This window comes from Caloenas nicobarica, chromosome 13 (genome assembly GCF_036013445.1).
Source record: "Caloenas nicobarica isolate bCalNic1 chromosome 13, bCalNic1.hap1, whole genome shotgun sequence".
NCBI lineage: Eukaryota > Metazoa > Chordata > Aves > Columbiformes > Columbidae > Caloenas > Caloenas nicobarica.
Window position 1 is genome coordinate 154,827 of NC_088257.1, and position 14,623 is coordinate 169,449.

The following is a 14,623-nucleotide window of genomic DNA, read 5'->3' on the forward strand; positions in this document are numbered from 1 at the left end:
CTGCACAAGCAGAATGGTGCCAAGTTGCACGTCATTTCTCTACAGTGTAGGATTCTGAAGTATTTTTTTGTTGTCCGACTATGTTGGAAAGGAGCTTTAGGGAATCTCACTGTTCTCCCCGATAACCGTTCAAACGTATCAGCTAACTGTGACAGCTGCATCCTGTTAACATAACGATTTCGTATCTATAGCCGCCTTTTCGGAAGCGCGGTCCCCGGGCTGCGGCCGCGGCGCTTCCCGAGGCCAACCTGGGACATTGGGAACTGCAACTCGGATCGCACGTCTCAAGCCGCTGAACTGGTTTTGGCTGTGTTTATCTCGAGGTTTCGCTTAAACCGCCTTCTTTTCTGTGATAAATTCAGATTTTGAACTAGGCGCTTATGACAGGCCCTGCCGAGCAAAGGCCGCCAGCATGCGGCCGCTCCGCGCTGACCGGGCCCAGGCCCGGGCCCTTCCGCGGGGCGCTCCGGCTCCTCCGCGCTGCAGCCGGCCCCGGGGCGCGGGGCATTGTGGGGCGGAGGAGGGGGAACTGCGGGCGCGGTGCACGCCGGGATCGGGAGGGGGACTGCGGGCGCGGTGCATGCCGGGATCGGGGGGGACTGCGGGCGCGGTGCATGCCGGGCCGGGGGGCGGCGCTCGGAGGCCCAGCGCGGGGCAGCCGCTCGCTCGGTGTCTCGGGGCGGCGGCGACCGGAGGGCTCGGGCCGGCGGCGGAGGAGGAGGCTCCTGCCCGTCGGGGATGGCGGACGCGGCGGCCTCCCCCGTGGGGAAGCGGCTCCTGCTGTTGCTGGCGGCGGGGCCGGGCGAGGGAGAGGCGGCGGGGCCGGAGCCGGGGCCTGCGCTGCCGTCCCGGGCCTGGCGGAGCGGCACGGTGCGGGCCATGAGCGGGGCCGTGCCCCAGGACCTGGCGGTGAGGGCCCAGCGGCGGGGGCGGGGCTGGGGCGGCGGGAGCCGCGGGCCGGGCTGCCCGCGTGGGCCGCGGCCTCCGGCTGCCGGGCAGGGCTGCGGGGCGAGGCCGGGGCCCGGGGCGCCGCCTCCCCGGGCGGAACGCGGCAGCGCCGTGTTGGCGGCCTGGGCGCTGCCGCTGGGCCCGGCGGGACGCGCCCCGGGCCGGGGAGTGCGGGGAGGGGCCGGCAGCCCCGGGGGCGGCGGGTGGAGGCGCGGGACGGGCGCTGCTGGGCCGGGTCTGCTCTGCGGGGCCGACACGGCCGGCTGTAACTTCTCGGTGTCGGGCGATTGTTTTCCGGGAAGGCGTTAAGTGTTCTCGGTCAGCCTAAATGATGCCCCCTGTTTGAAGGCGTAATTTTGAGTGGAGATTATTGATTTAACTCCGTCCTAGATTTTGTTTTTACTTGTAGGAATTTGTGCTTTGTGTAGTATGTTTAAACACTCTTTAGCATTTGTTTGGTTTATTTCTAGTATAGCTTAGTGAGGCGCTTGGGTGGAGATCTCAAAAAGAGCTTGCAAGGTGTCTGTGCTGTTTCTCTTTGTGTGTCAGTTCTGCACGTTCCCGCTGTAACAGTGGAAGACTTGTGGAGAACCGAGGGCACGCTCCTGAGAACTGTGGCTGTTAAAATGACCCGTGTTAGGGGGAATGAGGTTCTGTCTGAAGAGTTTTGTTTGTTCTCTTTATGATTGGCTTTTTAAAAAATTGTTGTTGTTATGGTAAGTTCTTTGGGCTTCTTTGTGGAGTTTCAACTCTGAACAGTTCCTTTGACTCCCTACAGTGATGCTGCTTTCTCTGGCCTTGTTTCAGAGCTGCAGTGGGGCCGTCAGCGGGAAGGGCTGTGCTGGGTCTGGCTTTGCCAGCCGAGGTGGCCTCGCACCCTGTGTCTCTGTGGTTGAGAGATGTGGCGATGCATTCTAGCTGCTCCTTTATTTATTTAAGGAGGAGGGGAAAAAAAAGACATGCAGAAACGGGATCTTTAAAAGGAAAATGGAACAAGTGTTTGAGACTCTGTCTGAAATATGAAAATGTCTTGGGGCTGACTAAAACGTGGTCTGGAGAGCTGCTCTTGGAGAAGGCTGTGTTTGCCATATGTATCATCAGTATTCTTGCATTATGGAATCATCCATCTCAAATATGTGTATGATGTACTGAACTTTTGGTGTGCACCTGATCTTATTACTGTTTTGGTGGAAGGACTGGTGGAGTGTTTGTTTGTGGATCTGTGTCCAGTGAAAGGTAGTCCCTTATTTCCTGGTCAGTCATTGCTGTCCAACCATGTGATGCCTGTTAGACGACCCTAACAAAGTAAAAATCAACGTTTGTGCTTGATAGCATGGGAAGAATAGGATTTTTTTGGTGTGTGAATTTCTTCCCTTTGTTCAGCCCTGCAGTTCTCACCCCAGTTCCTTTCATCAATAACCTTTCACTTAACACAAGTTCAGTGATGCAGCTGTCTCTGAGCAGTATACTCTCCAAATCTATACAAGAACTCTTAAATGTGGACTGTGTAAAATACTTAAGGCAGATTTTTCAGAGTTCTGTCATGTGGAATATTTAGTGTTGTCATGGAACCTTCCATGCATAATGAATACTGCTGTGACAGTGATAACTATCAGAAAAATAAGTCCTCTTTTTAAACTCCTTCTGCTAGAAGAAAGTGACAAGTTGGTACCAGTCAACCACAGTTTATGAAGTACTTATCCAAGGTAAAGTAATAATGTGGACTAGGCCTGAAAAAGGCTAGGAAAAAAAAAAAATCTGTTCTACGCTTTGGGTTACTTAAGCCTGTGCGTTCTTGTGATATCCTGTAAGGACAGTTCCACTTACTGGCCCGTAGTCTGATGTTGGGCTTTTAGAAATACAGTTGATCATCTGTACGTTTCTAAGTCAGAAAACTCAGGAGTAGACAAGAAGTACAGAACTTAAGAAAGCAGGTGAAATAGCGGGTTTTTTGTGAGTTTGTTTTAATATTGGAATTTTAGGGAACTGTTACTTGTTCTGGTGTGGTGGAGCCTTTGAAGAGGTTTTGCTATTTTTCCCTGTATAAATTTGGTTATAGAGAGTAGCACTTAAATATTCTTACTTTGAGAAAACATGGAATACTCTAATTATGGTTAGTCCGTAAAAACTGTATATAGTGGTCAGTCCTAGCTGTGCCATCTTCAGAGCACCTAGAAGAAATCCTGAGGAAAATCTGTGCTGCTATTAGAAAAGAGCTTTATCTCTTCTGACTAGAAACACATCTTGCCCTTTTTCTCAAAATGTCTGTTAGGACAGAATCATAAAAGACTTGTCAGGCTTTAGCTTGGTATTGTCCTAAAATTGTGAAAGGATGCGTTACATGTCAATGGCAAAATAGCTCAACCTGTCGCATGTGGGACAGTGCTGCTTTTGCTTATGTGGGAAACAAACGTATGTGAGATGAGTATTTTAATACATAGACAAGCTGCACAAATCCCCGGAGTTTGGAGCCCTAGGACATGGGGTGTTTTGGTGTGGAATAAACCACATATGCTTTTTACAGTAGATGGTAGAGCAGGAGATCATGTTTCGTTTTATTTTCTTTCCTCCTTTATGGATACTAAGTTATGTCTCACGCAAGTTTTTTATGTCTGAGTTTTTATCTATTTCCTACAGTAATCTGCACATATAACTGAATGTGTTCTGAAGACATTTTCACTTGTAGGTGATATGTAGATTGTACAGCTCAATGAAAACATAGTAATCTGAAGTACCTTATTCATAAGGGATTTTATTGAATAAAGCTGATATTTAGAAATTATTTAGAAATTATCTGACTTGTGGAATACGCTTAATTTACCTTGCAAGTATAAGAACTGTTTGAGTTAACCATAAATAACAGGGTATTTCAACTAGTTTTTCTAACCAGGTCACGTTGGGAAGGAGTATCTTCCTGTCTGGAGACTGGATGTGGTGGATGAGGGGCACTGGGACCCCACGAGACTGGATTCAGATCCATGTGCTCTCAAGCGGTTTTCGGATGCTGGTGCTTGCCGGCTGAGCCTGTGTCTGCTGCAGTTCAGTTCTGATCGGGACTGAATGGGGGTTGTACAGGCTTTGAAACTGCAATAGAAATGGAAAGAGGAAAAGGGAGTTGAAACTGGGGCTCCTCCTGCCTGGTGTCTGATGCAGCAGAATCAAAGGTTTCAGATTCCCTAGTTTAGGTTTAGTGAACCATGGTTATCTGATTTCGGAAGATTCCTGCTCAAATAGGCTTGCTGCTTAAAATGTATATTCAAGAAATCTCTTACTAGAGCTAACCCATCTTCTTTCTACTTAGTGGTAATAGCCTCTGCAAGTTTTATTTATACTGATAAATGATATGAAAACTTGCAGCGTTCTTGCATGTTCAGTTCATAGAAGTATTCAGATCCAGCTTTTGCAAGTGAAAGGTGAAAGATACTGCACACCGGCAAAGTTTGTCTGCAGGAATCTCCTTGATTATTTGTTTTGACCTTTTTGAATATCGTTTCATAGTGTTGAAGTGTAACAACACAAACAAGGAAAAGAGGCTAGAAAAATAAAGTATACTTTGGCAAGACCTTAGATTTTTTTTCCTGTCATTGTCAAAACATAGTGTATTTCTCCTTTGGCTTTTTTTTTTTTTCTTGGGTGGACAGTGTTGACATAATATCTATATGGCTTGCTTCTTACCAAATAAAATGCCATAAGCTGGGAAGGTAGAAACCATATGCTTTACGATCTGTTTGGTGAGTACATAGTTCATTTAGCTGAATTTCTAGGTATGGCTACAGAAAGCAGTAGACTCAGTAACAGCTGTGCAAATGGAGTAAAATTTAGAAAGTTGAATACTAGTAGGTATAATAATAATTTAGATTCCTGTCTTGACACATTTGTTGGTATGTTTTTCTCTAATGTGGATGCATGTGTCACACTTCAAAACCCAAAGCCTGAATCACACACTGGTAAGGACAGTAGTTCAGCACCGTAACTGGTATGGGTTTTGAGCCACAGGTTGGCAGCTGCGAGTCCCTTTTGTCATTCACATGGTTGCAGAAATGCAGGTTTCTGTAGTATCCATAGTGAGATGTTTTCTCAGTGTTCAGGGGAGATATCAGTGGAGATACAGAAGTCTGAAAGGTCCCTTTGTGCTCCCTGTGTGACCACAGGGCCCTGCCTGATGCAGGGGTTCCTGTGGAACATACGCAGTCACATACTGCGGTCACATACCTTTTCTGTCAGGTTTCAAATAGAAGACTGATAGTTTTGTAGAAGGTGAAGATACAGGGACTTGTGAATATGGAGCAACTTCTACTTGAAATGCAAGTGGTTATGACAAAGTTATTTGGAGTTTTGTCTGGAGTTATTACTGCGTTACGTGTCTCTGCTTTGGCAGTCCACTTCCTAAACATTTTGGGTGAAAAGAGCAGGCCAGTGTTTTAACTGAGAAACTGCTTCAAGACATCTGGTTTGTAGTTTTAACTTCTCGAGGTACAAAACGTTAGTGTGTGTGCGTGTGTTTGTTTCTGTAGGAAAACAATCTCCTGCAGGCAGTGTGTATATCCATATTCCTTGAGCAAGTTCTGTGTGCTGAGTAGCTATTTTCTTTTGGCTGATCTTATTCCATGCTTCAGTGAATTCCTTGATCATTGGTGGCTTCAAAAATATTTCTATTTAGCCACATCATGTTATTATAGAAACATTTGGAGAAATGTCATTCCAAGAAGACTCGGCCAGTTTAATGAAAGTTTATCATGTTTATGTTTGGTTGCCGAATAGCCTTTAATGTGGTCATAAAACACATTTGCTCGTACAGTAACTTCTCTCTGCAGTGTTGGAGTGCTCTCTCAGTAGTCTTAATGCTTCCAGTTCTAACCAAACCCAGACTCAGTTTTACCTCCACATAGTTGTTGTCCTGGGACCCAAACTCAGTTTTACCTTCATGTAGTTGTTGTCCTGGGGCCGCTGTGCTGTGACCCCGGTACCTACGCGAAGCTTTGAGCTTTCCCTCGAGGTCACTGGTGTCCACAGCTGATTGTGCTGCCTCTTCTTGATTAGATGCTCTGTCTAATCAAGGCACTCAACTTTTCAGTCAGTGGCAGATTTATTTTCTTCTGTAGTTTCTAAGTATGTTTTATTTTGAAACCATCCTTACAGCAGGTTTGTATGTAGCCGGAAAAAATGTTAGCACTTGTGTCTGGTTACCATTGATGAGCTGATCCTGCCCTCCTGCAGCAGCCACCGCCTCGGTGCCAGACTCGCGGTTCAGGTCCTTTTTCAATACCTCACCCACACTGGATGGTGATGCTCCGTTTGCAGAACACAAAGATAAATGAGAAGGGGTTTTTGTGGAGTCAGATTTTCGTTGCAGTTTTTGTGTGCATAGCAGACCTTTTGCCATCTTTCTGAATTTCCTCCAAAAAGCCATGGTTTTGTCCATGTCCACCTTGTTCATTTTGACGTTAATAACTGTATTCAGAGATTAATTTCATTTGTTAGAGTTGCTTAGTATGCGAAATGACATTGAGGTGGGTGGGTTTGGAGAGAGGCTGATAGTTTCTTAGACATTCTTCTAAAGAGTAGCATAATTTTCTACTTAAGATGAATAACTTTGGTTTCTTATTTTCAGATTGTTGAGAATGTGGCATTAAGCTCCATGTTAAAGCTTTTCTTTGAGATTGGATTTATTTTAGCTATAGTCATGTGGTCTATCATCTAATAACCTAAAATAAATTTTTTACTTTGTCCAGATTAATCTATGAAACTCAGGAAAAATGAGATATACTACTAATTTTATCACTAACGTTTTTTTAAGGAAGGTGCTGAACTTGGAAAGCAAAGGAACGGGCGTGAGGCAAACCAGAATTAGCAATTAGAATAGCAAATTTTGAGGGGCTGTGATGGGAAAAACTCCAAAAGCTCCTTGGATTCTTCTCTGGTCTGCATAAGATAAGATTACACTCGAGGCCAGGAATGTGTCTAAAGAAATTTGATTTTTTTTTTTTATGCCAGCTTTATCAGTGACATTATTAATTGTGTTGCAATAATAATTCTACTGCCCCGATACTTTCAATTTTAAAACTAATAATTTTCGCCTTGCTTTTACCATTCCTCTTAGACTTCTGTAAATCCCAGCTTCTTCATTTTCAGTGCAGTGCCATTTAACGCTTTGGATACTCAAGTTCAGATTAGATGCAGTAAGAGTTCTTCTTATCACACATAAGCTCTGCAGTTAAAATTTCCACTTTTAACTCCTTCCATTTATTGCCATTCTTTTCTTTGGAGCCCTCTCCTCCAGATCTCACGTGAAACTTACTCTAATATTTGGCAAACCACCAGTATTGTCTTAATAGAATAACAGTTATCAGGTTGTTTCTTATTTTTTAATATAGGTGTTTTATTTGCCGCTTGGCAATTATACAGGTACCAATTTTAAATTTTGTAAAAAGTCTGGGTGTCATACCTGCAATTCAAGGTGCTGCATTTCCTTCAGAGCTCCGAACTGGAGGTCCTCGTCCTTTTCTTGCTGATAATGGGGTTGCAGATTGCTTGGATGTCCAGGTGATTTGTTTTGCAAAACAGAAGGTATCATTGGTCTGAATAGCTCCAGAAAGAAACAGTAGTCAAAAAATACTATCTTGCCGTTATTTCACTGAAGGTGGTTTTTATGATTTTACTTTGATTGGGATACTGGCAGACATCAGGTAAAGATATATTTTAGAAGAAATAGCAACAAAAAGCACAGTATTCAACAAAAATATGTGTGTGTTTCTAAAATAAATTTATTCTGTGAAACTCACACTTTCCAATAGCTCAAGTATTTCAAGTTACTAATACCAGAGAACATTCAAACCTGTTAATTTTAGTATAAATTAAGGAAAAAAGGTGTCACTATTTGAGGATAGGCCTGGGGAGCTGAGATTCAGTTCTTGGTGTACAGAATGGGCTGGTGCTGCTTCAGAAGGCAGGAGGTTTTGGTGGGAATGCAAACATTTTCGGAAATTCCCTCTTAAAAAGCACAGCGTAGTGATTAACATCTTTGGCACTGCCTGGTGTAAAATGCACCATGATTACTGGATTGATTTCAGGTGCGAGGCTGGGAGGCGGTCGCAGCACACGGTGCCGTGTCTGTCATGGCTCTGCAGGTTTGTGTCGGTTGGTATCACTGGCTTGTGTTGGCCATGCAGCCAAAGGGCTATGAGGTTACTGCTGGTCCCAAGTTTGGCTTGGGTAGCGTTTGTTATCCAAGAGAGATACCCGTCTCAGTCATTTTCTGGTTTGGCGTTAACCAAAACTCTCCAAATCGGCTCATATCTGCAAGTGTTCAGCTGCTTGACAGTTATCCTGAGTCTTATCGGATAAAGTGGAAAAAAGCCATGCAGCATGTGGGAGACACAATAGGTCCGTTTCTGTTCCTTTCTTTCATGTGTAAGAAAAAACTTGTTGATGAAGACTTCAGCAGGAGAGTTTGGTCTGATGTCATTATTAAGACAATATAGTAGCTAGCTGCTATAAAAACGTAATTTTCCTTCCTATCTCTTGTGCATGATGCTTCCCTGGAACTTTCAGCAAACAGCATGGAGGAAGATTGCAGGAAATCACCAGTTGCTTGTGTGTGCTTAGTTTCTAGGCCACGTGTTCCATACATGTACACCCCATGGAGTCCTGGGCGAGCAGTGGGATTTCAGATTGGGGTTTTTGTCTTTCCTTGTAAGAAATATTTTGAAGCATAGTTACTGTATTGGAAGCTAAAAGTTTTTTAAGCATTGGCGTGACATCATCTTTGTCTTACATAACGGATTCCAAAATAATACTTTGATTGCATTAGAAAACTACTGTAGTTTTAATTTTTTTAATCTCATTTCATGGTGGTACTAGCTGCACGAGATCTCCAATGTGTTGAAATCTCAGTATCTACCTTCCCTTTTTTCTTCTCCCACATGTTGACAATATAGTTCTTTCTACATCATGCGTAAAAGGTCATAGATGGACTTGTTACCCAGTTTTACTTGGTAGTCTGCAACAGATTCCTACCAGTGCCTGTTTTCTGGGCATAAGTACTATTATTCCAATTTGCAGATGGGGAAACTCAGCCAGTGAGACTAAGTGGCTTGGCCAAGGTCATGCAGGAAGCCTCTGAGGAAGCAGGGAGTTGAACCTGGGCCTCTGGCTGCTCTCTAGCAACTGATGGACCATCCTTCCTTTCCAAACTAGGTAAAATTTAAGACCATTTTAAGGGATATTTTTGAACTTCGATTATTTGCCATCTTCTACTTTTTATAATATATAAAACTATAAAATGTAAAGATTTTGTTTTTAATAGATGGCATCTACATTAGACCATTGTGCAATTTCTAATGCAATAAACTGCGGTATTTTTTCTCTTATAAATCATGTTTAAAGCCTGTGTGTCACGTGATGAAAACAACCAATATACCTGTCTTATCTACCCTATGGTCTTCCTATTGTTGCTGCTTTTATAGTAGAACTGATGTTGGAAAACTTTAGGGGAAATTCCATTTGAAACAAACGATAGTTCTCTATGGTGTGTTAAGGCCTGAAAGTTAGGGTAGCAGCTAGACAAGAATGTGTCTTCTGGAAAAAAATGGTTCAGGCTGCCTTTGTGTATCAAACAAAGCAGAGCAACAACTCTGCTTTCTAGTGGCACTTTTTATTGGGACAGGCAAAAAAAAAAAAGGGAGCAGAGAAGGAAAGAGTTACAGGTGTGTATGCGCCCTCATTTTTTTATATTGGGAAAAAAAAGGTCTTGTAGATTTAAAAACAAACAAAACAAAAATGTTTATTGTTTGCAATTAGAAATGCTTAGGGAAGGCATTTTTCCCCATAGCAGAACTTGGGAAATCCTGCATGTGCATTTTTGTCTAAGCAGCATAATTTTCTTAATGTGATACAGACATACCTGCACTAATTGCAGATCTCGTTGCCATCAGCAGCAGCACTTTTAAAAGCAGTGGTATTAACGAAGTGCCGTTGCTGTTCTCTGGTCAGTCTAAACTGACCGAGCAGGACTGGGAGGGTCAGCAGAGATACGGTCGGTAGATGTCACTCTATGGATTGTAGGGCCATCGACACATTTGAGAGGTAATTTATTCCGATGTAGCCAGGGCTTCAGCATACACGTTTCCCTCTTGACTCAGAACTACACGATTTTCAAATAAAGATGAGAAAAAGCCAGGAAGTTCTCAGCTATAATGTAGCCACTTTGCTTAAGGCTTCTGGGTTTTACAACTCAGGTGGAGTATTTCTGTTTACCACTTAAAATATCAAAAGAAAATATGTTTATTCACTCTCAAGTCTGTCTCATCTTTCTTTCCTTGCTTTAGTGTTTTTCTCTCGTAGAATCTAAGCATGTTCCACATGAGTTCATAAATATGCTGTAGTTATTTTCTGTAGTAATACAAAGTGGTATTTACGCAAACATGCAGTGTGCTGTGCAAGTCAGCTTCTGCTTCTTACCCAGTACGCAAAGTGATTCTGTTGCACATTCTGGAAACAGAAACTGAGAATGTAGCTGTTTGTGTTGGGGCTTTCATCCTGTTTGTTGCTGTGTGATCTGTTGGAAACTACTGACAATTCTGACAATATCATGTGTGGTGTTGCATGCACCTGGAGCAGCTGCCCTGCATATCTTTGTGGAGGAAAATACTGTTAGGTATGGACTTTGAATTAGTAACACCTTTTTAATAGTTGTAAGTCCAAGTTTGGCAGGACCCCATTGCTTATGTTGATTACACAAAGATGGAAGAAAACCTAATATTGAATGTAAAGCATGTAACCAAACTTGCCGTTACTTCCCTGTTTTGAAGGGGAGAGAGATTATCTTAATATGAATACGTAAGTTTTTTTCTCTCCTTTTGAACCAGTTAATGGGTCTGGGGTTTTAGAAAGGGAAACTATTCTATAAGGTCTGTTTTCTGAGTTAAGTGATGGAATAGAACAGTTTAGTTGGCAGGTACCTACACTGACCATCTAGTCCAACTGCCTGGCCACTTCAGGGATGACCAAAAGTTAAAGTGGGTTATTAGGGACGCTGTCCAAATCCTCTTAAACACTGACAGGCTCGGGGCAGCAACCGCCTCTCCAGGAAGCCTGTTCCAGGGTTTGACCACGCTCTTGGTCAATAAATGCTTCCTCATTTCCTCATGTCCCATCTAAACCTCCCCGGCACAGCTTTGGCCATTCCCAGGCATCCTCTCCCTGGATCCCAGGAGCAGAGCTCAGCACCTCCCTGTCCATGTCCCCTCAGAGAGCTGCAGAGCCAGGAGGTTGCTCCTCAGCCTCCGTCTCTCCAGATTAGACAAGCCCAGAGCCCTCAGCAGCCCCTCACAGGACCTGCCCTCCAGCCCTTCCCCAGCTCTGTTCCCTCCTCTGGCTGTGTTCGAGGACCTTCCTATCCCTCTGCAGCGGTGGGACCCGCGCTGCACACAGGGCTCCAGGTGGGGCTGCGCCAGCGCTGAACACAGCGGGACAGCCCCCTCCGGCTGGCCATGCCGTGTCTGACGTCCCCAGGAACGTGGTTTGCCCTCTTAGTGCCAGGGTCACTGCCGGCTCCTCCTGTGCCTGCCGCCGACCAGCACCCAGGTCCTGTTCTGCAGGGCTGCTCCCCAACCGCTCCTCTCCCAGTTTAGACTGGTGTTGGGCATTACTCCATCCCCAGTGCAGAATCTGGCACTTGGACTTGTGCCACTTCATGCCACTGATGATCGCCCAATACTCCAACCTGCGTAGATCCCTCTGCAAGACCTCTTGTGCCTTGAGAGACTCAGCAGCACCTCCCTGTTTGGTATCATCACAAACTTGCTAATAGTGCATTCAACTCCTGCATCCAGATCGTTGATACAACGATTGCACAGCACTGGCCCCAGCACTGAGCCCCGAGGAACACCACAGGTGCCCGTTTGCCAGCCAGATGTGGCCCCACTCACCACAGCCCTCTGAGCCCTGCCATCCGGCCGGGTCTTCACCCACCGCACTGTGAACCTACTTATCTCACACTTGGACAACTTGTCTAGAAGCATGCTGTGCAGGACAGTATCTAAATCCTCAGTAAAATTCAAAAAACTACATCCATCCCCTTCCCTTCATCCACTAGGTGGGTGGTCTTGTTGTAGAAGGAGATTAAATTAGCTAAACAGGATTTTTTCTTTGTGAACCCATGTTGACTGTACTTGATGATTGTGTTGTCCTTTAAATGTCTTTCAATAGCACCCTGCATGATATTGATAATTTTTCAGGTACTGAGGTTAGACTAACCGGTCTGTGGTTCCCTGGGTCTTCCCTCGTGCCCTTCTTGTAAAGTGGAATAACGTTGGCCAGCTTCCCGTCAGAATATTTAATGAACCTATTAAACAAATGTGGAACACCCATCTTGAAGTTCATCACAGGCTATTTCTTGTAGTTTTTTTCTTTTTTCTTTTTTTTAAACCAGGGAGTAACATGATAAATTTTCAGCTAGAAGTACAGCTGTTCCACATCATCAATTTATAATGATTCATAGAAATGCGAGGTGTCTTATAGGTTAAGACTGGAAGAAATTTTCTTATAGTCTTACTTCACATGCGTGACAAGGTAAATTCACTTAAGTCTTGTGTGAAACAATAAATTAAAAATAAAACTAACAGATATCCTGATTTGATTGGGACAGAGTGGTAACCTGCACTGTGTTGCTTGTTTGAATTTGTCTGTGTTTAGAGATCCTTGTCAGCTCGGTTAAGGGGATATGTGTCCTGTCTGTGTTGTTATTTAGAAAATCTCCCTTCCTTTTCATCAAATTCTTAAATATCTTGCAAAAAGGAATATATTCCAAAGTCAACATTTTTCTAATAGTTCTTCTCATCAGCTTTTTTCGTATAACCTCTATGATAAGAGAATTGTAACAAGATGATTACTTCATTAATACTGTACATAAAAAGAAACAGTGCCATTTTGTTATTCTTATGTGGTAGTCCTCTCTTTATCTCTCATACTGCTGCCAAAGTAGCTCAAACATATTGAGAAAGGTACAGAGGCACTGAAACTGAAAAGGTGTTCAGTTGAATTGCCACTATATTGCTGAAATGTGTTGAACTGGAGGAAGGCTAAGTTGAAAGGCCCAGTCGTCTTTTCTTTCTCTGCGGGCAGCTGAAGCAGTAAGTGCAGTTCCAGAATCCCTCAGGAGGGTTGTCTCTTTCTGTCCCCCTCCCCTTACTGGGCTGGGTCTGGGGGAGCAGCGTGTGGGTGTCTCTGGTACCTCCTGATGAGGATCGCTGGAGAAGCAGAGCGCTGTGGGTAGTACCCTGATACCCCCAGTCATCTTGGAATTGTTACAAAACTCTGTTTTGACTGTCCAGCTTAAGGTGTTTCTTAACTGACTAGGAATTTCTTGCTGTTCATCTGACATATTTGATTATGTTTGTGTGGTATGTAAGTTCTGTAAATGAAAGATTGGAATGCAGCCATGTTAATTTAACAGCCGTAGTTGTCAGAACATGGAATGAGACTTGTCACCGTGTTCCTCCTCTTGGCATTCTTGATGTGCAATTTCATAAGGCTTTAACGTTTGTCCTTTGTGATAGAAAAAACAAGGATGGTATCTCAGAATAGTGATTTAGAATTGTAGTATGGTTTATATTGTCACACTTGTAAATAAGGTCATGAAAAGTCTAGCGAGTAGGTATTTCTGCATAATCTCATACCATCTAAAATATTTGCATTTGGTTCAGGGAGTTCAGTAATGTACAAGTCAACACAAAACTTCTGATTTAGAATGGATTTCACAAACACAAACTTTCCTGGCGGAAGGATTTAATTCTGTGAATGTCAGTTACCATATGGATAGAGGCTGTCTGTTGAAGTGCCAACAGTGTCTAAATTCTCTAAAAAATTCCTGTGCAAAAGAGGCTTGCTTTGTGTCATCAGCTGTATTTTGTGATGAACGATTTTCACATCTTTAATTTTGTATGGGGAAATAGCATTTGGAGCCAGTGGTGTGTGTTTGGGGATAAATAATTTTTCATAGGTTAACAGTTGATGTGAGTTTGGTTCCTGTTTGTTTCATAATGTTTGACAGCTATGTAGCTGTGATGATCTCAGTGTTATCATTACAACACTTATTCTGATTTTTCTGACTAAAGCTGCTGTCTCCTTATCCATAGGGATTGTAGGAATCTATTTTTTTTCTATTCAGTGTCTGAAAAGAGCTGAAATGCCTTCTGAATTTTTTTTTTAATCAGATCTTTGTGGAATTTGACGGCTGTAACTGGAAACAACATGCTTGGGTGAAAGTCCATGCTGAAGAAGTTATAGTGTTGCTGCTGGAAGGATCGTTGGTTTGGGCACCTCGAAATGATCCGGTGATGCTTCAGGGGACACGAGTGTCCCTGGCCCAGTGGCCTGCACTGGTGAGTATGTGGCCAAACGCTCTCGTATCCTCAGAGGTTTGCGTCAACACAGCTGTGAAACACAAGGCTTGGATATTGTACCATTCTGCAGGTACCAAAAAATTGCTTGGTGATGGATTTTTTTAAATGGTAAATAGAGGAGTTAACTGGGAACTATAGTGCCTCTGGAAAAGCATCTGAGAGGCAGCATGATTCCAGTTCCTGCCCCAGAAATTAAAAGCTGTTACCTCACGGAAATGGGATATTGTTTACCAGTGGGTCTCTGAAGAGATGTGGTACGCATCCAAAAATAT

The 14,623-nt window shown here is 43.7% G+C and overlaps 1 protein-coding gene across 4 annotated transcripts in view; it reads left to right on the plus strand.

The window, feature by feature from the left end:
* The first annotated feature begins 630 nt into the window (after positions 1-630).
* KDM3B (lysine demethylase 3B) overlaps positions 631-14,623 on the plus strand; it is a 53,552-nt gene continuing 39,559 nt past the window's right edge. For all 4 annotated transcript variants that reach the window (XR_010606942.1, XM_065644101.1, XM_065644103.1 and 1 more), the window contains exons 1-2: positions 631-909; positions 14,163-14,330. Coding sequence is in view for 3 of the 4 variants with exons in the window: in XM_065644101.1 (XP_065500173.1) it covers positions 739-909; positions 14,163-14,330 (339 nt within the window). In the remaining variant the exon portion in view is untranslated. The remainder of the gene's footprint in view (positions 910-14,162; positions 14,331-14,623) is intronic.